This window comes from Carassius gibelio, chromosome B16 (genome assembly GCF_023724105.1).
Source record: "Carassius gibelio isolate Cgi1373 ecotype wild population from Czech Republic chromosome B16, carGib1.2-hapl.c, whole genome shotgun sequence".
NCBI lineage: Eukaryota > Metazoa > Chordata > Actinopteri > Cypriniformes > Cyprinidae > Carassius > Carassius gibelio.
Genome location: NC_068411.1, coordinates 5932369 through 5954658, shown reverse-complemented (window position 1 = coordinate 5954658; position 22290 = coordinate 5932369). Strand labels below are relative to the sequence as shown.

The 22290-nt window shown below is 37.2% G+C and overlaps 1 protein-coding gene across 1 annotated transcript in view; it reads right to left on the bottom strand.

The window, feature by feature from the left end:
- Positions 1–22290, bottom strand: part of LOC127974662 (glutamate receptor ionotropic, kainate 2) — a 192828-nt gene that overhangs the window by 115216 nt on the left and 55322 nt on the right. Inside the window, exon 5 of the mRNA XM_052578097.1 lies at positions 19560–19741. Coding sequence (XP_052434057.1) covers positions 19560–19741 — 182 coding nt within the window. The remainder of the gene's footprint in view (positions 1–19559; positions 19742–22290) is intronic.

Below are 22290 nucleotides of genomic sequence, written 5' to 3'. Positions count from 1 at the left end.
CTAGCAAGCTAATCTAGCTTCATGATACAGGCCCCGGATGTCTTGCTTGGTACCATCGGTGTTGCATAACTCAACATTGAAAAACACATCTCAGTTCAGATGGTAAGACAATTTTGGTAACACTTAAATTTAGCAAACACACATTCATGATTATCACAATGATTTCCCTCAATAAACTCAGTAAGAAAGACTTTGTGCTAGTTATGTTTAGGTATGGGATGATGAGTGATCTAAAATATGGTCATGCTTTAATATGTTCTTTAAAAATAGCCTAATAAACAGCTAATATACTAGAAATATGCAGTGGTGTAATATAAAGATGTAACAATACTTTGTTAGAGAACATAATTTTTTTTTTTTTTTTTTTTTTTGTGGAGAATGTGTACTTTACTTGAGCTTTTATATTTCTGTCAACTTTCACTTTTACTCCAATACATTTCTTAATTAAAATGTATATGTTTACTCCAATACTTTTGCTCAAAGCATATTCGTTACTTATTATAAATAACACATACTGCAAGAAAGCAGGTTTGACGAAACAGCGGTTTGGTGCTTCCAAGTTAGACTCCCGAAAACACCTTTGCTCATTTGTAAACCAGTGCTCACATGAACGCAAATGATTTAATTTTCCTCTCAAGTCAAGGCTGGGGTGTGCTATACAGTAGCCTGTATCATCTGTGATAATATGGTAAGTGTTGTTTTCCCAATTTCCCGATTTGACATTATAGAGTAAAAAAACACACACACACACACACACACACACACACACACACAGTGTGCAAGCATACACGGTGTGATTTAATCTATTAAAACAAATTAAGAAACATCAAAATACAAGGCATTCTAAATTATAGGAATCAGTTGAATCTTAATTACTCACTAGTTAACAGTGACTTGCTGCCTATTGGTAGTTTTAATTGTACATTTCAACATTTATTTATTTATTTATTTATTTATTTTTTTCATAATTTAAATAATTTCAAATATTGGATTTCACCATTTAATTTTATAAAGCAAAGCATTATATGTTTATCAGTAACTGCAGATTAAATGCATCCATGTCCCACCTGAGCTACATTAAACTGTGTAAATGTATCTAAATGCCACTTCAAAAAGAAAGAGACTAAAGGCCCCAATATACTTCAAACAAAATCGAAGAACAAACTGATATGACGTCATTTCAAACAAAATCAGGCCAAAGCGAAGTTCGTTTTGAGTTTGTTTCGGCAGTTTGAAGCAAGTGAACAAAGAGTTTGTTTGGCTCCTAAACACCTTTGAGCTTCCATTGGTTTGTTGCGGTTACACAATCAGTGGGTGTCTGCTGAAACTCCACCTTTCCCCGGTTTGTTTCTCATTCAACTGAGGTCAGGCAAGAGAACAACATCTCCTAGTCACTAGCAACATGATATACACTGAGTGTTGAATAGATGAGCTGCACAAATACATATTTTACATAAAATACACAATTTGTGACATAAATTCCTAGAAAGATATTGCTTTGTGTCGACGACCTGGAGTTATGCAAAATGCAATACAGACAAACATTCGAGACAAGTTTTTCAAAGCTATGAAATATAAATGAAAGGAAAGATTAAAGATATAAGGTAGCAAGTACCAAATAATGTTTCAAATAAATGTTACACCATACTGCTGCTGCTACTGTTGTTCTTTTAATAAGTGAATTTAAAGGATGTACTATAAATGAAAATGAAATCCCAAATGAACATACAATAATAAATATTTGCTTTTATCAAAAGTAATTAATGACACCACATAAAATATAAAAAGGTGTAACAATTTATCCAGTTTAACATGATAAATGAACATTAATAAAGTAACTAAACCGACTTCAATATTTTTTTTCCACATCATGCTAAAGTTTTCAGACAATGAGAGACATTCACACTTCCTGTAAAAGACTGATTACTGAATGGTTCTTTTGTACTGCAAACATGATACTTGACTCTGAACTGGTGCTAATCATGAATCTTGTGTCTATAATATTCTGACATTGTTGCACGTCTCACACATAGATTGCCTAGACTTCATCGTTGTTTTGTTTAGGGCATATGCGTGAGCGTCGCGACACATATTTACATCCAGAGGTGGGTAGTAACGAGTTACATTTACTTCGTTACATTTACTTGAGTAATTTTTCGGGGTAACGAATACTTTTCGGAGTATATTTAAAGATGGGTACTTTATACTCTTACTTGAGTACATTTTTTGGGAAAAATCTGTACTTTTACTTCGTTACTGTGGGCGACGCCCATCTCGTTACTTTATCTTAATGCAATAAATGCTTCAGTTTATTCCAAACGCGCCGTCTACTTTTCTCTCGACAATGAGCGATGCCCATTCGCGAATGATTCATTCTTTTGAGTCAACTCTGTTCAAAGGCTTGATCAAACCAATTGGCAAACGAGTGAATTGGTTCATGAATCAGTTTGAAGGAGTCGTTCAGTTCCCTGCCGCACGCGCTGAGCGTCTGAAGTGGTTCACTCAGAGTTGTAACGTTTAAGAATATCAGCAGCGTTGAAAACGGGGCTATGGAACTGCACTGAATTGAAAGCTAATCTGCAAAGGCTATTCTTTGCTTGCGATGGAGATCCTTATTAGATGAACGCGTGTGCTGTCTACTGTTTAACAGGTAATAACTTGGGCTACATTCGATTACAGTACACGATACCACTGTGACATTAGTTTGTTGTACGTGTGTGGCTTATAACAGGTTGAATGCAGCTTCCAAAAGACAGAGAATAGCCGATTAAGATTTTATTAATTTTAATACAATCACACCAGTGCGAGTACGTTCAGCAAGTCATATCATCAGCTGCTAAATTCAGATCTGTGATCGCTTGCTGGCGCTGAGCCAGAGACAGACGCGTTTTTACAGCACTGCGCATTAACCAATCACACACGGTTCTGTTGAGCTTTTGAATGCAATGGCCAATCAGAGGTGTTCCGATGAGTCATCGCTGAAATGCCGGTGCTTCCTTCACTCGCTCACTTACTGAATACCTCTTTCTGCCGAATTCTCTCGTCAGAAACAACAAAGTGCAGATGTGTGTACGAATCTATAATTAAGATATTGATTTCACAGTGTTAACAGTTTCAGTGATTTTAATGGTAGTTTCTGAGAGTGAATGAAATCTAGACTGTCAGTGAAAATTATGTTTAATAATGTAAATGTTATTTGCTCTCTTTCTGAACAATGAAAGATTAGTAGCAATATTTATATCACATTAACTTTCAATGTTAAATTCACATTTAAAATAAAGTCAGTCGTATTAAAAATATGTTATGGCATGACACCTATATTTGTTACTTAAATAAACAGACAGGGTTTTATAATAAATTACATAAATTGGATTAAAGGCTGATGAAATATATACATTTATACACACACACATACATTACATACATTTTTTGTCTATATATCTATATAAAAAAAGGCTCCGTATATATGACCCAAAGTAACTAGTAACTAACTACTTGAGTAGATTTTTTATCCGATACTCTTTTACTCTTACTCAAGTAACTATTCAAGGCTAGTACTTTTACTTTTACTTGAGTAAATATTTCTAGAATTACTTTTACTTTTACTTGAGTAAAGTTTTTGGGTACTCTACCCACCTCTGTTTACATCAATCTACACCCTTTCTCCAGGAGCGCGGGGGAGTTGGAAACTAACTTTGTCTGAAGGCATTGTTTGTTATATTGGGGCCTTAAGTACCAAATATTGGTACAATATTGCTGCTCAAACTGCGTCTAATGTTTGTTTTTTTTTGTTTGTTTTTTTCTTGTTGCTTCCAGGTTTTCAACACTGGTAATGAGCTCGCTAATAGGAATCTAGTTAATAGTTCATAGTGTTCTCTAGTTCCCTAATCTAAAGTGTTACCAATATTTACATTTACATTTATTCATTTAGCAGACGCTTTTATCCAAAGCGACTCACAGATGAGGACAGTGGAAGCAATCAAAAACAACAAAAAGAGCAATGATATAAGTGCTATAACAAGTCTCAGTTAGGTTAACACAGTACACGTAGCATGGGATTTTAAATAATATAATAAATAAAAAGAAAACAGATAGAATAAAAAAAGAATAGAGCAAGCTAGTGTTAGAGGTCTTTACACATTTACCCACTTTACACATACACACACACATATACAATTGCATAATAAATGAAAAGAAAATAGAATACAAAAAGATTAGAAAGGTAAAATATCTTTTTGGCTCATTAAAAATTAATCTTGTTGCCGTGTTCTGAATTAATTATAATGGTGGAATGATGGAATTGGCTGGAATACCTGCCAAGAGGGCATTGCGATAGTCCAGCCTGGTGTGACATTCATGCACCAGAAAAACACAAGGAGAGGGAGAGATCCAATTGCAGGTAAGTTTTATTAACAAAAAGGGTAATCCAAAATAAACAGTCCAAGGAGACAAACAAAACAAAAGAGGGAACCGGAAGGAACGGAACGGGAACTCGGAGGACGAGATGACAAGGGTAAGTCTCGGGAAATGAGAACATTGGTAACACGAAGGGTAAGGACTCCATACAAACAACAGGGAAAGACAGGTATTCATAAGGGGACTAATGACAATAGATTGCCTGCACCTGGTGCAATTAATTGGAGTGCAATTACTGTGAAGACAGGGCCAGACTAGAGGAATTATAGTGCCTATGGTGAAGTGCCTAAGGAGAAGTGAGCTCACTAGTGGACACCCAGGAAAACAGAGACTGACAGCGTGACATTACCCCCTCCTCCACGGAGCAGCTGCCAGATGCTCCACCTGAAACCAAGAGAAAACCAACAGATAAAGAAACTAGGAGGGAGGTTGAGTGGCGGAGGACTAGGGGGAGGGACGGTGGGCCAGAAAACACAATACACAGAGACAGGAGAACCAGGTACAATGGGGAAACAGAGACAAAACAACCAGATAAAATGGGTAAATAGATACAAGACAACCAGGTAAAATGGGAAGGCAGAGACAAGAGAAGTGTAACACAAAACAAGGAGTCCAGGAGGGTGGTGGACTGGCGGAGGATCAGGGGGAGGGACGGAGGGCCAGGTCCAAAGAAGGAAACAGACAGAAAAACAAAAGAAAACAAAAACACAAAAAACATAAGTCCATGAAGGACATCACGTGATGCCCACCAGGGCGGAGCAGAAGACCACCACAACCATGTGGTCAAGGCAGAAGCCCACCACATCCTTGTGGTCGAGGCCGGAGTCCCCCAGGGTGGAGCAGAAGACTACCATGTCCTTGTGGTCGATGCCGGAGTCCCCCACGACGAAACTCTGGTAATCCTATGGTATTTCTACTGGATTCCAGAAGATCGGTGCTGACTTGACTCTGCTCATGAAGATTATTGGTGACTTGCATTTGTTCATGAAGATCCCCGGTGACTTGACTCAGTCCTTGAAGATCCCCGGTGACCTGTCTCAGTCCTTGAAGATCACCGGTGACTTGACTCAGTCCTTGAAGATCACCGGTGACTTGACTCTGTCCTTGAAGATCACTGGTGACTTGACTCTGTCCATGAAGATCACCGTTGACTTGACTCTGTCCTTGAAGATCACCAGTAACTTGACTCTGTCCTTGAAGATCACCAGCGACTTGACTTGACCCTGAAAGGTAAACGGTAACTAGCCTTGTCTCTGGAAAGTCCATGGTAGCTAATCCTGACTCTGGAAGGTCAAAGGTGAATAACCCTGACTCCAGAAGGTCAATGGTGACTAAACCTGACTCTGGAGGGTCCACGAGCACCTGACTAGACTCTAGAGGTTCAAACGGAACCTGACTCAACTCTGGAAAGTCAATGGGCACCTGACTCGACTCTGGAAGTTCAACCGGAATCTGACTTGATTCTGGGGAATCAACTGGAACGTGACTCGTCTCTGGAAGGTCAACAGGAACTAGCCCTTACTCTGGAAGGTCGACGGTGACTAACCCTGACTCTGGAAAATCGACGGTGAATAACCCTGACATGATTTTGGAGGGTCCACGAGCACCTGACTCGACTCTGGAGGGTCAACCGGAACCTGACTCAACTCTGGAAAGTCAATGGGCACCTGACTCGACTCTGTAACCCTGACTCTGGAAGGTCGACAGTGACTAACCCTGACTCTGGAGAGTCCATGAACACCTGACTCGACTCTGGAGGGTCAACCGGAACGTGACTCAACTCTGGAAAGTCAACGGGCACCTGACTCAACTCCGGAGAGTCAACGGGAACCTGACGCAACTCAGGAAAACCCACTGTAACTGCCATCCTCTGCAGTGGGTCAGGGCTGATGGCCATGCGGCGCTGGGTTGGTGGACATCGTATACTGTGGTGCTGGCTCAACCGACGTGACGCGAACAGTTTTGGGAAACTCTAGGATTTGTGACAGCCTGGAGAAATAATCCAAAAACGTCTCTGCTGCCATCTTGGGCGTTGGCGCTGAGCTGGCAGCAATCTTGCACTGTGGCGCTGGACTGGTGGCCACTTTGTGCTGTGGCGCTATGCTGGCGTTCATCTTGCCTCTTGGCGCTGGATTGGCAGCCATCTTGGGCATTGGCGCTGAGCTGGTGGCCATCTTGCACAGTGGCGCTGAACTGGTGGCCACTTTGTGTTTTGGCGCTGAGCTGGCAGCCATCTTGTGCTGTGGTGCTGGACTGACCGCCATCGTGCCTCATGGCGCTGAGTTGGCGGCCATCTTGTGCTGTGGTGTGGGGATGGCTTCCATCTTGCCTCGTGGTGCTGGGTTGGCGGCCATTTTGTGCAGCGCCACTGGACTGGCGGCCATCTTGCACAGCGGCGCTGGCTCAACGGGAGACCACAGTGGAGATCGCTGCCGGACCTCCTCTCGACTACTTACTCCGGAACGACCTCCCCTGGTTCCACGGAACACAACCTGGCGAGTACCCTCACAGCCATTTCTCTCCCGCTGGATGGCTGGGGAGGAAATTGGAGCAGACATACCGCTGGATCTCTTTGATGGAGTCCTTCTGTGACGTTCGTGCACCAGAGAAACACAAGGAGAGGGAGAGATCCAATTGCAGGTAAGTTTTATTAACAAAAAGGGTAATCCAAAATAAACAGTCCAAGGAGACAAACAAAACAAAAGAGGGAACCGGAAGGAACGGAACGGGAACTCGGAGGATGAGATGGCAAGGGTAAGTCTCGGGAGACGAGAACATTGGTAACAAAAAGGGTAAGGACTCCATACAAACAACAGGGAAAGACAGGTATTTATAAGTAGACTAATGACAATAGATTTCCTGCACCTGGTGCAATTAATTGGAGTGCAATTACTGTGAAGACAGGACCAGACTAGAGGAATTATAGTGCCTATGGTGAAGTGCCTAAGGAGAAGTGAGCTCACTAGTGGACACCCAGGAAAACAGAAACTGACAGCGTGACACATGGACAGAACAAGAGCTTGAACAAGGAGTTGTGCAGCATGTTCCGAAAGAAAGGGCTTGTTCTTCTTGATGTTGAATAAAGCAAATCTGCAGGATCGGACAGTTTTAGCAATATGATCTGAGAAAGTCAGCTGATCATCAATCATAACTCCAAGGCTTCTAGCTGTTTTTGAAGGAGTTATGGTTAATGTGCCTAACTTGATGGTAAAATTGTGATGAAATGGTGGGTTTGCTGGAATCACAAGCAGTTCTGTCTTGGCAAGGTTGAGTTGAAGGTGATGGTCCATCATCCAGGAAGAAATGTCTGTTAGACAAGCTGAGATGCAATTAGCTACCGTAAGATCATCAGGATGGAATGAGAGGTAGAGTTATCAGCATAGCAGTGGTATGAAAAGCCGTGTTTCTGAATGAAAGAACCTAAAGATGCCATGTAGACAGAGAAGAGAAGTGGTCCAAGAACTGAGCCCTGAGGCACCCCAGTAGTAAGATGTTGTGACTTGGACACCTCACCTCTCCAAGATACTTTGAAGTACCTATCTGACAGGTAAGACTCAAACCATTGAAGTGTGGTTCCTGAGATGCCTTTTGCGAGCAGGGTTGATAGGAGGATCTGGTGGTTAACCATGTCAAAAGCAGCGGACAGTTCAAGCAGGATAAGTACTGAAGATTTTGATTCTGCTCTTGCCAGTCTTAGAGCTTCAACAACTGAGAGCAAGGCAGTCTCATTTGAATGTCCACTTCTGAAGCCAGATTGGTTGCTGTCAAGGAGGTTGTTGTGTGTGAGAAATGTAGAGACTTGGTTGAACACAACTCGTTCAAGTGTTTTTGCAATGAAAGGAAGAAGGGAAACTGGTCTGTAGATCTCTAAAAGAGATGGGCTGAGGGTGGGTTTCTTAAGTAGTCGAGTTATACGAGCCTGTCTAAATGATGAGGGAAAAACACCAGTGTGGAGGGATGTGTTGATGATGTGAGTGAGTGCAGGTACAACTGCAGGAGATATGGCTTGAAGGAGATGAGATGGAATAGGATCAAGCGGGGAAGTAGTAGGGTGATTAGAAAGGATGAGTTTTGATACTTCTGCCTCAGAGAGTGAAGAGAAGGATGTAAATGAGTGTAAGGTTGCTGGTGATATGAGCTTGACTGATTGTGGTGTTGAAAATTGTGCTCTAATGTGTTTAATTTTTTTAATGAAAAATGTTGCAAAGTCGTCAGCTATTAGAGATGAAGCAGGAGGGGAAGGAGGAGTTTCTAATATATAATATATATAAAATTTACATCATGAGAAAGTTTTTGTAACTTATTATTTTTTTAAATTTGATATACTCTAGAATCATTACATGCAAAGCAAAACATAAAAAAAATGTATTTATTTATATTTTTACAATTTTGATGATAAGAGCATACAGCTCATGAAGTCAAATATCCAGTATCTTAAAAAAAGAATAATAATATTTATATGTATATATATATGAAAGAAAGAAAACATGTTTGGACTAAAAAAGACTAAGAAGAAGAAAAAGATTAAGAACAAGAAGAAAAAGAAAAAGACAAAGAAGAAGAAGAAGAAGAAATTATTATATTAAAAAGCAGATATGCATCAAGAGTGTTTTAAAGCACTAAACTCAGCTTGTATTTCTTGGAGAAGACAAAGTATTTAAAAGAAGAGCAGATGGGATTTTATTTTGCTCATTGCTTGTTTGTCTCCATTGCTGTAATGAGCTCTCGGGTTCCCACGCCAACCCAACCACGCATTCACGCGGCATCTCTCGCAGACTGACAGACAACTCAATCCATAACAATAATTAATTTATGGGCCAAGCTGTTGTGTTGCTAAACGTTGGAGCAACAACCGTCTAAACCCAAGTGTCAGCCCTTTGCATTCGCTCCATTTAGTGCGCACTTCAGGGCAATGTGAAACATACATGAGGTGGCTCCATGTAAGTGCGCCTGGTAACAGCTGCTAAATCACAGACGAGATCCTGTATTAGCACGTGAGCTAATTGTGCCCTGTGCTGTGTGCCGGATGGTAATAGACGTCTTTAACATTTCTCACCCTGTGATATCTTCAGCTGTATTACCAGGAGCTGCTGTGTGATGTGTGTGTGTGTGTGTGTGTGTATGTGTGTGTGTGTGTGTGTGTGTGTGATACACACTCAGACTGCTAGAACGATTATCAATCACACATTATTACCGTTGTCGGCCTGGCGAGGGTGATTAGAATGGGTAGAGGTCAGGTCAGCAATTAGATTTGTTGTTGTGTGGTCTAGCGCTGTTATTAACAGGCGGTTTTGTGTCCAGGTGGACTGGAAAAGCTCCAGGAGAAATCTACAGACTGCCGGTGGAAACTTGTATTTACTTCGATGAGCTAGCAGTACCAGCACCATTAGTGAGTAAAACTGTCAGTAGGATAGCCAGCAGCGGGAGAGTATGAATTAAAACGGACACCATTTAGATCATTATAGTGCTGAACCTTCTTAAGGTCGTCATATCATGAAATTTGTAGTAATGGATAGATAATATAGAGGTATTATGATGGATAATGCTATTCCTAAACGCCAGAAGACAAATACACTATTATTCCAGTTAGCATATAACTGACTCACTAAGGGTGAAATATGGAGGAAGTCCAGTCGGATGTTTCTGGCTGTGTCAACCCAACACAGCCTCTAGAAATGCTTATCATACAAAGTACATAAAAATGTAATGAAAGTCAAGCTTCCTCTTGTGGAAAACAAATACAATGTAGCATAATTTTTAGAGTTATTATTATTATTCTTTTTTTTAATATAGACAACCTACAGTGGATGGATTGATGGATTAATAGCAATATTTCCTTCTGATATTCTGTCTACAAATTGTGATAAATGTAGTATAATTGTTTTTGGGATAGGCAATAAGCCTGGACTAACATTATATATATTTTTTTTAAATAAATAAAATGACACAAAATATGATTATAGAACCATATATTATTTTATTCCACTAAATTGTAATGAATAAAGCTAATAATAATAATAATAATAATAACAAATCTGATAAATCAAAATTTCTGAAATATTACATCCTTGCTAGACCCAGTTATCTTTGCCATCATCAGCCCCAAAGCAAAATTCATTATTAAATTCAGTCTTGTGTGAAACATATGGTTGGAAAATAATGGCTCTGTAGCCTGAGCAGATTTTGCAAAGTTCAAAAGTGTGGACGACTTCACAAAGCCAAAAGTTTCAAATGTGGATATCACACAAACCCTCTGAGAGCTGCCCATTATAGAAGCATATATCCACTGCCACTAATAATGAGTATCTTCATTATCACTTCAGTGGTCTGAAACTGATTAAGAGGAGGTCTGTGAGTCAATCTCAGGCTGAATAATACCCACTTTAATATTTGATTATTCCTGTAATTGGGCGAAAAGTCTTGCAGTTAAGTCACACATTGAAATATCAGCTTTCTCTTTGGGTTCCTCTAATGCGAGACTATTCAAAGAACTCTAGCAGTGCATATCCTTATCCATTGTCTAGCAAACTTTCTTTAACCAGTCCTTCCCATTAAGATACGACTGCATTATACCCTACACTGAAAAAAATAAACAAAAAAAATAAATAAACTAAATGAGTTTTTCACTGAGAAACGGCTAGCACATAAAAAAAAAAATATTAGAGAAATGTTAAAGGGGGGGGGGGGTGAGTTTTTTACACTGTTAAAGAGTTGGATTCCCATGCTAAACATGGACAAAGTTTAAAAAATTAAGTTGTACGTTTGAAGGAGTATTTTTGTTCCCAAGTTTCGGAAAGTTTTTTTTCGAGTATGGCTCTGTGTGACGTTAGATTAAGCGGAATTTCCTTATATGGGTCCTAGAGCACTTCTGCCGGAAGAGCGCGCGCTCCCGTATAGCGAGGCTGAGCACAGACATTTCACTGATCAGAGCGATTCACTGATCAGAGCGAGAGCGTCGCGAAAAGTCACAAAAGAAGTGTGTTTTTGGTTGCCAGGGCAAGACAACCCTGCACAGATTACCAAAAAAAAAACAGCATTAAGGGACCAGTGGATGGAGTTTATTTTTACAGAGCATCAAGGGAGTTGTGCAAGTGTTTGTGTTTGTTCCCTGCATTTCGAAGATGCTTGTTTTACAAACAAGGCCCAGTTTGATGACGGATTTGCGTATCGTTTATTTCTTAAGGATGATGCAATCCCAACGAAAAAGGGTCACGATCATGTATTGGAACCGATGGCGGTGAGTAAAACTGCTTAAAATATCTCTGCCTCCTTGTTAGTGCGTCCCCTCCCATGCCGGAGACTCAGGTTCGAGCCCCGTTCGGAGCGAGTCGTTGCTGCTGCTGCTCTAATTCAGTTTCAGCATCGGGATCTGATTCTGGATTATAAATAAATGGCTGAATCTGACTGTAAGCCATGGTTTGCTTTGGATCACGGTAATGTCACAGTTTCCACATGCTCTCAACGCAAAAGCCTACTGGCGCTCGTGATTCTTTAGCTCCGCCCACACGTCACGCCTCCAGCCGGTCTTGTTTTTCCGGGAAAAATCGGTACAGACTATCTTTCTCTAATGAATATAATAAAACTAAAGACTTTTTGGAGTTATGAAGGATGCAGTACTCTATAGGTACTCAAGATTAACAGGATATTGAGTGAAAACGAGCATTTCACCCCCCCTTTAAGAAACACTGCATTAAACGTGAATTTAAGCAGACAGACTGGAATAGTACTTTCCTGTAAAACATTCTAATAATGTTTGTTTTATTTACCGCTTATAATATGCTTTAGATGTAAGGAACAACAGTGATTAAGAGCAGTGTTCTTGTAGGGCACTTCACATCATGAGCATTAACCTATTGACTAATAACATGCAAACACACTGACTAACGGAGCATGTAAGCTTGACTGGCTGATAGATAATCAATGAAACCTGTACACTTCACTGAGTGTGTACAAATCAATCTCACACACAAGATCAAAAAAGACAATTAACTTTTTTTTTTTTTGAACAGATGCAAGCATTTCTTTTTTTTCATGGCATAAAAAGGGGATAAATCACCATATCAGCAGAGCTTGTTATCAAATTTGGGATAAGAAAGACCAGAGCTTCATTCTTCACATTTTGCGTAAATGTAAACGAATAAAAATAAAAAGTAACTTGTCAGAGCTTCTTATTTTTGTAATTCGTATCAGGCTAATTTGGTTCTTCATATACACTTCTAGATTGAGCTGAGATAACTTGAGTAGCAATTGGTTGCTAACAGTTTTTGACATTATATACTCCTATATCATCTAAATCATATATATTAATTTTGGACCATTAACTTAAATTTATGTTTTTATGTATTGATTGATTATATGTCCATATATATGGGAAGTCGTGGCCTAATGGTTAGAGAGTTTGACTCCTAACCCTAAGGTTGTGGGTTTGAGTCTCAGGCTGGCAATACCAAGACTGAGGTGCCCTTGAGCAAGGCACCAAACTCCAAACTGCTTCCTGGGTGCCGCAGTGCGTGTGTGTGTGTGTGCAATGCAGAGCACAAATTCTGAGTATGGGTCACCATACTTGGCTGTATTTCATTTTCACTTCCACTTACATATTTTTCTCAAACACTATACAAATATGATTCTCAACTATGTTATGAAATGTATTACATAATGATTTTATATGCTATTTTATGTTTTTTTAAATGTATTTTTTAAATGTATTATGTATTTTTAAACATGGTCATAAATGGGTATTCCCTTTCTATAAATTGTATCTATACATTTTATATAACTTGCATATTAATATGTTCTCCGGGCATCATTTAATGAAAACATTTGGATTTGAATCCCTATAAAGTACTCCTGAGACACTTATTTTATAAACAGTAGTCAGTGAACAGTGAAAATGAGTCAGAGTACAGAATTCAGCCATTCAGTCAGTCACTTTATTTCCATCCAAATTTGATAATTTAATTTAGGCGCAAAATTGGAATATTGCATAAAACATTTGCGATTGGAGCGTTTCCATCTAACAAGTCAAAAATAACAAAATCGTCACTTCCTGATAAACTGGCACTAAATATCATTAAGAAAAGTAGGAGAAGCCACTGAATATGATAATTTGTATATAAAATAAATTCCTTGTGCCTTAGAGCGAGCAGATGAAACACAATAAATGGGGTCATTGCCTTCGAAGGTGGATGGCTGCTGTTTGGGAATGCAGGCGTGTATCAGTCCTGGGAGGCAATTATACGGAAATTCTTTGATGACAGAGCTTTCAGAATGACTATAACAACATGCTATACAATGAGATCAGTCCGCTGGTTAGTCAAGTTGTCCTGTCCCATTGTGCAAAATAAACTATCTCCCACTATTTGAATTATCTCTTCAAAAGTCAAAAACTACCTCAAACGAGAATAAAAACTTGTGAAATAAGGATTTAATTTGTATTAAAACATTTTTTTTTCATTACTTTTTTCTGCTGTGATACTTCAAAATGTGCATGAAAACAGGGTGATGGAAACATGGCTAATGTCAGTCATTTTTAAAGACCAAGTAGAGGGGGTTATCATAGTTAAACCTCCAAACATGTGGTATGTCTGAAAAGCCATGAATGTGCTCTTTACACAGCCTGATCTCACAATCAAAACGTACATATTTAGACGTATATTAAAACTGTCCAATACGTATGTGCCTTTACGTATTTACAGTGTCATTTACGTATTATCTGGACGTAATTACAGGTTCGATACGTATCGAAATTTACGTAAAACAACCTCAAATACGTACAGATAGAACGTGTTCTATGACCAGTCAGTTACCTATAGAAATTTGCTCATGAAGCTGCTTTTCAATGCGTATCTGATTATTTTTTTATATTTATGTATATTTTCCCTTTTTAAAATTTTTTTTTTATAAAAGTAAGATCCCTATACCTCACCGGGACCTAAACCTAGCCATTTTATACAGAATGTTAAAAGAATAAAACATAATAAAACACAATTTTAGTAAAAATATTACATTAAAACGTTATTTTGAGCCACTAACGTTATTTCTACACCTACCCCTAACCCTAACCATAACCATTTCTTAAAACTTCATAACGTTACGGTTATAAATAAACAAATAACAGACAAACAAACATAATGTTAATCTTTTTTTTTTTGTGAAAATATCAAAAGTGGTATCAAAAGTAGTTCAAATGATAATGAGTTCCAGTTGCAGTCCTCTCTGGAGGTAATAGTTTTTATAGGGTACAGAGCAGAATTTAATTTATTAATCCATGAAATTATGAATCTGTCTTCTCTCAGGGAAGCCGAACTGGCGCAGTACTAATTTCAAATGTCTATCAACTGAAATACCACATGTCGCAATCTGTGACGAATTATGTGAGAACCAATGAGAGTTCGATATCAGTGCCGTAAACCATGTCGTAACGTTTCTCGAGGGTGGCGCACTGGCGCAATTTTCAAATTCGAATCATAACGAGAGCAGGCTTTGACTGTGATGGACGCTGTTGCTGAGAATGAAGATGAAGATCGATTGATATGGATATGTTCCTTGCAAACATCTGGGCCCGTATTCATAAAGAATCTTAATGCAAAAAGTAGCTCCTAGTGACAAAATTCTAAGAAAATTCTTAGAAATGTGGGCGTTTACTCTTAAAATTAAAGAAAAAATCCTAGTAAAGAAAAAAGTAATTCAGAAAGCATCTTAACCCTTAAAAGAGGTCTTAAGGTCAAACTTGTTAGGAGCACAGACGAGGACTTTTAAGAGGCTTAAGAGTTTCTTTAGCAGAGGAGAAAATGGCATAAAGATGAAGAGGCAGAAGAAATGTGTTGCAGACAATGGATGACAGTGAGTTAATAAGACGCTATAGATTATATAATAATTTATCATTTAATATATAAATTAATCACTACATTATGATATTTGGCAACTGGGAAAATGCAACAATGCAATAGTGATGATTTGGATCTGTCACAACCTCCTGTAAGCAGAGTGATCACACAAACAATTACAGCACTTTCAGAACATCTTATTGTGTCGCAGTTCATTTCGTTTCCACTGGACATTCCCACCTTGCAGGCTTAAAAAACTGCATTTATGAATATAGCAGGCTTATAGGTGCGCATAAGCAGGGGGAATGAACCGTTAATAGTTTGTGCTACGCTCCCATGTCTGCTTCTTGTCCCTTGCTGTGACATCCGGCCCAAATTTTCCTTTAAGAATGGCCTTGTGTTTATCTACTAACTGGGCTAACAGTAAACACTGTTCCTCTGTCCAGTTTGACTTTCTCGCCCTTCTTGGTTTTGATTCCATGTTTGATACATTAAAACCACTTAAATAGGACAGCAATCTATGTAATTAGAAAGAGTGGAACAATTTTTATCATTCTAAGCCAGTCAAATACCTCATAGGAAATTACAAGCATGGTAAATAAAAAAATGATTTATATACACACAAATAATGTGTTTGTGTGTGTGTGTGTGTGTGTGTGAGAGAGAGAGAGAGAGAGAGAGAACGGTCAAATAGGATAAATTACACATGTAAATTCAAAGTGAGAATTAGAATAGAATACTTAAAATCACTCTTTGTTTTCCCTTCTTGGACAACCAACCAATCACAGTCTTCTAAAGATTGTGTCATACATAGCAACTAGGTCAACTCCGCCTCCTCACCAAGATGAAAGTTTTTGTCTTTTCCTTACTCAGAGTTGCTCTCAGATCGGTCCCGAATCGCTCTTAAGCTAAGACTCCTACGTAAAAGTTTTTAAGCTAAATTAAGAGTTTTCTGAGAGGATTCTTAGAATCTTTATGAATAAGGGGCCTGGATTCTAAAGATATGGAGTACAGCAAACAAATAAAATGGATGTGATTAGTAATTTTATGATGTGCTTTTGTGTATCTATGGTTTGCAGCATGCACAGAAATGTTATTTCCTATTAAGTAGATGAGTAAACTGCTTCAATAAATTCAATAAAATATTTATTGATACAACAATTAAATACAATAGATTTAAATAATTAAAGGCACGATTTTAATATTAATACATGGGAATTCATATACATTCACACTTTACGTTAGATTATTTACATTGTTTTTAGCTACTAACACGTAAGTATTTGTACGTTTTACTGCTATAAATTCGTTGTACGTTTTTATGTGCATGAAAACGTAAGTAAATGTATGTGTGGTAGAACCACATTTAACGTAAAAATACACACGTATTCTCATGAGATCACATTGCTTTACAGTACTTTGTGACATGTTTGGTCTAAGACATTTTTGCTTAAATGTATTCTTCTACTGAAGAAAAAAAAAATCAGGGTTGCCAACCTATGGCAAGCAGAAGGATAATTGCTGGCACGCGAGCAATAGGGACAAATGTATACAGACTTACATTTTGAGGTAATAACTTACAGTCACACAGCCTGTTATGAGCTATAAATGCTATTAAAGTATGAGAATTAACTTGCACTAGTCTACGGATGCGCGTGCGAATGCTGTACATGCTAGGTGCTTCAGATCAAAGTCTCAGCAGTCAAACAGCGCTCGCCAATGTCAAAATGACTGAGATGGCCAATCAAATGAAAGCAGGTGGGATTTGATACTATTTTACATTACATAATATATTTTTAAACATGGTCATAAATAGGTGTTCCCTTTCTATACATTGTATCTACACATTTTATATAACTTGCATATTAATCTGTTCCTTGGGCATCATTTGATACTGTTCACAGAAGCAGTGCACGTAGCGTCAGTTTAACGTTAAAGAGAGCGAGGTAAGATGCTGCAAATCATTTAATATTCGTCAACTTTTAATAATATATTTTACGATAGAAAAGTTAAATGACCGACAGCTATATCCAGTGTTGAGAGAGAGAGAGATGTGTAAATTGTCTGCATCTGTATCTGTCTACAAACAATGAAGCAAGTTTGCCCCCTTGTTGTTGAGAAATATAATGTAGCGATTCAGTGCGTGGCAGCACTGACAGGTTTATGAGCTTCGGAATGTTACTTTTTGCACAGCGCAAACTCAGATCTCCGTGTGCAAGTGGTGTGTGATTGTTTGTATGTGAGCACGCGCATCAATTAAAGCAGCACATTTTATGGTGATTAAAGCTGCAGTAGGTAACTTTTGTAAAAATATATTTTTTACATATTTGTTAAACCTGTCATTATGTCCTGACAGTAGAATATGATTCAGATAATCTGTGAAAAAATCAAGCTCCGCTGGCTCCTCCCAGTGGTCCTATTGCCATTTGCAGAAATGCCTCACTCCCGTTAAGAAACAACCAATCAGAGCTGCGGTCCGTAACTTTGTTTGTGTTCAAAATATAGAAAAATGTATATAATAAGCGAGTACACCATGAAACCATTTTCCAAACCATGTTTTTAGCTTGTCCTGAATCACTAGGGTACACCTATAATAAGTGTTTATATTCGGACTATTTTAGATTGCTTCGGGGGTACCGCGGCGGAGTAACCCAGTACCTTTGTGATTCTTCATAGACATAAACAGATAGAAGTATAGTTCCGGCTACGATGTTCTTCCGCAAGACGCAAGCAGTTCTGTTTATTAACTGTTTAAGTTACCAACTGCAGCTTTAAAAGGTGGCACAGTGGTTAACCAGAAAAATTTTAAATGGCACGTCATGCCGAAAAGGGTTGCCAACCCTTGATATATATTTATGGCTGGGTCTCAGGAGACTGTTATAAGTTTTGCTGATCTGCTTAACACTAGTTGGAACCATGGAATTGTTGAGAAATTCTATCTAGTTTTTGAAGTGAACTCTCAATAAGCTTTTAGGTTATTGTGCCTTTAGCTCAGCTTGAAGAGGTGCAATACAACACAACACAACACAGGGTCTTTATAGCATTTAGGGAGTTAGTCAGTCCCTACTCACAGAATAAACCCATAAAGTTCCACTAAACCTATGCCCTGTTTGAGACTGAGGATCATTTGTTCTCTTGCTTTGTTTCCTAAAATCTATCATCACTCAGTACTTAAAATTAATAATTCTACATAACATTAGAACTTCAGTTCCTTCCACACTCAAGTTGTGGCCAACATTTGTGTTTTTTCATATTTTTTAAATAAAATGCATGTATGTTGATTTGTGGAGTGGAAAGCTGAAGGTACGCGTGTAAAATGTATAAATATGTCTTTTTATATGCCTGCTATCCTTACTGTAAAATTTCAGAAAAAAAAAAAAAAAACTACATTTAGAGTTTGTCTCAATGAACTTTCATCTTGCAGTTAAAACTGCATAATATTGCTACTTTGTTTCGCCTAGTCACGATTATATCAGCATCTCAAATTATGTTTAGTAGCATCATGTAGTAGAAATGGCTATGTTGGATTTTGTCTTTGTTTACTTCACACATCACATTCATCATATTTCATATCAAGCATGCTCTTCACTGACACTCATTTTCTTGGTAAGCAAATACACTAACCTTTGACAAGTTTTTTTTTACTTTAATATTTTATAATGGATTTTCATACTTTCAAAGTTAATAATAAGACTGAAAGTCTGGGTCTAGGATAATGGTAAAATAATAAAATCTATACATAAAAGGCTTGGGAATTGGCAAAATAACTAATGAAGGCATGGTAAAACTATTTTGAGACAGCTGCAAACGATTGCAATCTTCATATAACAGAAAGGGAGAAAAGATGATTATGGGAGAAGGGAGAAGGGGAGGTATTCATTTTTTTGTATGAAAGAAAACTCAGTATGTGGTTGCTTCTGTTTTAAATATACAGTATGCATGTATGCATAGCTATTTCCTCAGCAGAATAGCATGACATTTGATGTTAATTATGACTAACAAATTATAACAATAAATATAAAAAAGTTTTCATAGATGCATATTCGTAATTCTTTAAATTAATGTTCAACAATTTTCTGTAAACCAGTGACTCGCTGCTACATTATAAAAAAAAAAAAAATGTCCACAACAACAACAACATTTCATTCACTTTTATTCAAATTAGATAATGTAATGAAATGATTTTTAGTCTTATAATTTAAAGAAGGGGTGGGGGGGGGGGGGGGTAATATTAATTACATCAGTTAATTTTAAATACATTTTCCACATCGGTCTTTGTAATCTTCAGTGTGAAATCGGATAATAAAAGTGACTCACCTGTTTAAGGATGCCAGCTGCCATTTCATGACCACAGTCAAAGATCACATGAAACTCTTTCCCTCGTTTCATTTCTTTAAGAAGGGGCTTGGCATCTTTTGTTTCTGCTGGTAGCTGCCGGATTTTTAATCGGATGTTGTAACGAGACGGAGCCTTGATGAGCTCCTGTAATCGAATCAGACCTAAGTGGGAGAGAGAGAGAGAAAGAATATAAATAAGGCTATTACAGAATTACAGGAATAGTTCACCCCAAAATGGAAATTCTGTCATCATTTACTCAGCCTGATGTTGAAAGGCATTTCTTTCTTTCATGGAACACAAATGCACAAGTATCATTTTAATTGCAGCCAAATATCGCCGCAAAATAACCTACTGTGACAAGTCTGAATGTGACAAATGATATTTGTTTATTAACTTTATTTCATTAAGGAGTGCAGCTTGAACAACAAGAAGAAAAAATAAACTCATTTTTTGTTCAATGAAGAAAAAATAATAATCTGACATTAAGCTACTAAATGATGACAGGATTGTAATTTTGTGTGTGAAGTATTCCTTTAAATGTACAACACAACATCAGAAATATCATTTGGAGCCATCTTTATAAAAGCTAAATTTCATTGAATCCTTTTCTTTCTAATTAGAAGAACATAAGAAAGCCATACAGATGGATGTTTAAAGTCATAATATTTTTGGGGAAATGAAATTAAGCTGCATGGCCCCTTGTTATCGATCTCTCTTCAACCTCTCTTGCTCTTTTCTCTATTAACTACTTCCCAGTGAAATGTTGGACTCTCCTGTCAATGAAATGCCACCTCCTAATGTAATGGAACATCACATTGCCACTTCAAAAGGTCATCAGCCAAAAAAAAAAAAAAAAAAAAAGAAAAAGAAAGAAAGAGAAAGATATCTAGATTTCCCTCAAAGTCCCATTGTCCTCATTTACTTCACACAATGGAGGACTTATATCTTCCTAGGTACCCAACTATTCAAGACCAAACAGGAAACCAGAGAGTTAGTGTCTTCTTGAATATATATCCACATTGCTCTTGTCCCAAATGCCATTGTCATTTGTGATTTTATGATCCAAAAGGATGAACCTGCATTTGCCAAACTGCACTGCTGCGGAAAATCTAAAATCTAAATCTGTTGTTTGCTTCTGATAACTAGCTCCATATGTTTAGCTTTTTTGGCATACAGTAGTAAACTTGCTCAATAGCTCACCTGGTACAGCATTGCACTTGTGGTGCAAAGCACTTGTCAGTCCCATGAAACATGAGTCATAAATAATGCTCAAATAGCATTACTACATCACCAAATGTGTAATGTGTGTGTGTGTGTGTGTGTGTGTGTGTGTGTGTGTGTCTATATATATATATATATATATATATATATATATATATATATATATATATATATATATATATATATATATATATATATATATATATAGTACAGACCAAAAGTTTGGAAACATTACTATTTTTAATGTTTTTGAAAGAAGTTTCTTCTGCTCATCAAGCCTGCATTTATTTGATCCAAAATACAGAAAAAAACTGTAATATTGTGAAATATTATTACAACTCAAAATTACAACTCTATTTTAATATACTTAAAAAAAAATATTCCTGTGATGCAAAGCTGAATTTTCAGCATCATTACTCCAGCCTTCAGTGTCACAAGTAACATCCAGTCTATCACATGATTATTTAGAAATCATTCTAATATTCTAATTTATTATGAGTGTTGGAAACAGTTCTGCTGTCTAATATATTTGTTGAATAAAAGGTTAAAAAGAACTGCATTTATTCAAATAAAATAAAAAAGAATTCTAATATATATTCTAATAATATATTTTCTTTAATATCACTTTTTATCAATTTAACATATCCTTGCTGAATAAAAGTATTGATTTTATTTAAAAAGAAGAAAGAAAAAAAATATTGACCAGTAGTGTATTTGTTATTACAAAATATTTATATTTTAAAAACTTAGCTTATTTTTTATTTTTTATTTTTTTTACTTTTTATTCATCAAAGTATCCTAAAATAGTATCACATGTTCTGAAAAAAATATTAAGCAGCAGAACTGTTTCCAACTTTATATTAGAATGATTTCTAAAGGATCATGTGATAATGATCCTAAAAATTCAGCTTTGTATCACAGAAATAAATTATAATTTCAGGTATAATAAATTTAAAAACAATTATTTAAAATTGTAATAATATATCACAATATTACATGTTTTTTTTCTGTATTTTTGATCAAATAAATGCAGGCTTGATGAGCAGAATAAACTTCTTTCAAAAACATTAAAATAGTAATGTTTCCAAACTTTTGGCCTATACTATATATATATATATATATATATATATATATATATATATATATATATATATATATATATATATATATATATATATATATATATATATATATTGAACAGGTGTGCCTTAGGCTGGCCACAATAAAAGGTCACTCTAAAATGTGCAGTTTTATCACACTGAGGAAGTGTGCAATTGGTTTGCTGATTGAGGGCATTTCAGAGAATTTGGCGGTGCATTCATCCGACCTCACAACCGCAGCCCACATGTAACCACACCAGCTCAGCAGCTTCACCTCCAAGATCATCTGCTGCAACAATCGGTTTACATAACCAAAGAATTTATGCACAAACTGTCAGAAACCATCTCAGGGAAGCCAATGTCATTCATCCACAACCATTACCTCTGGA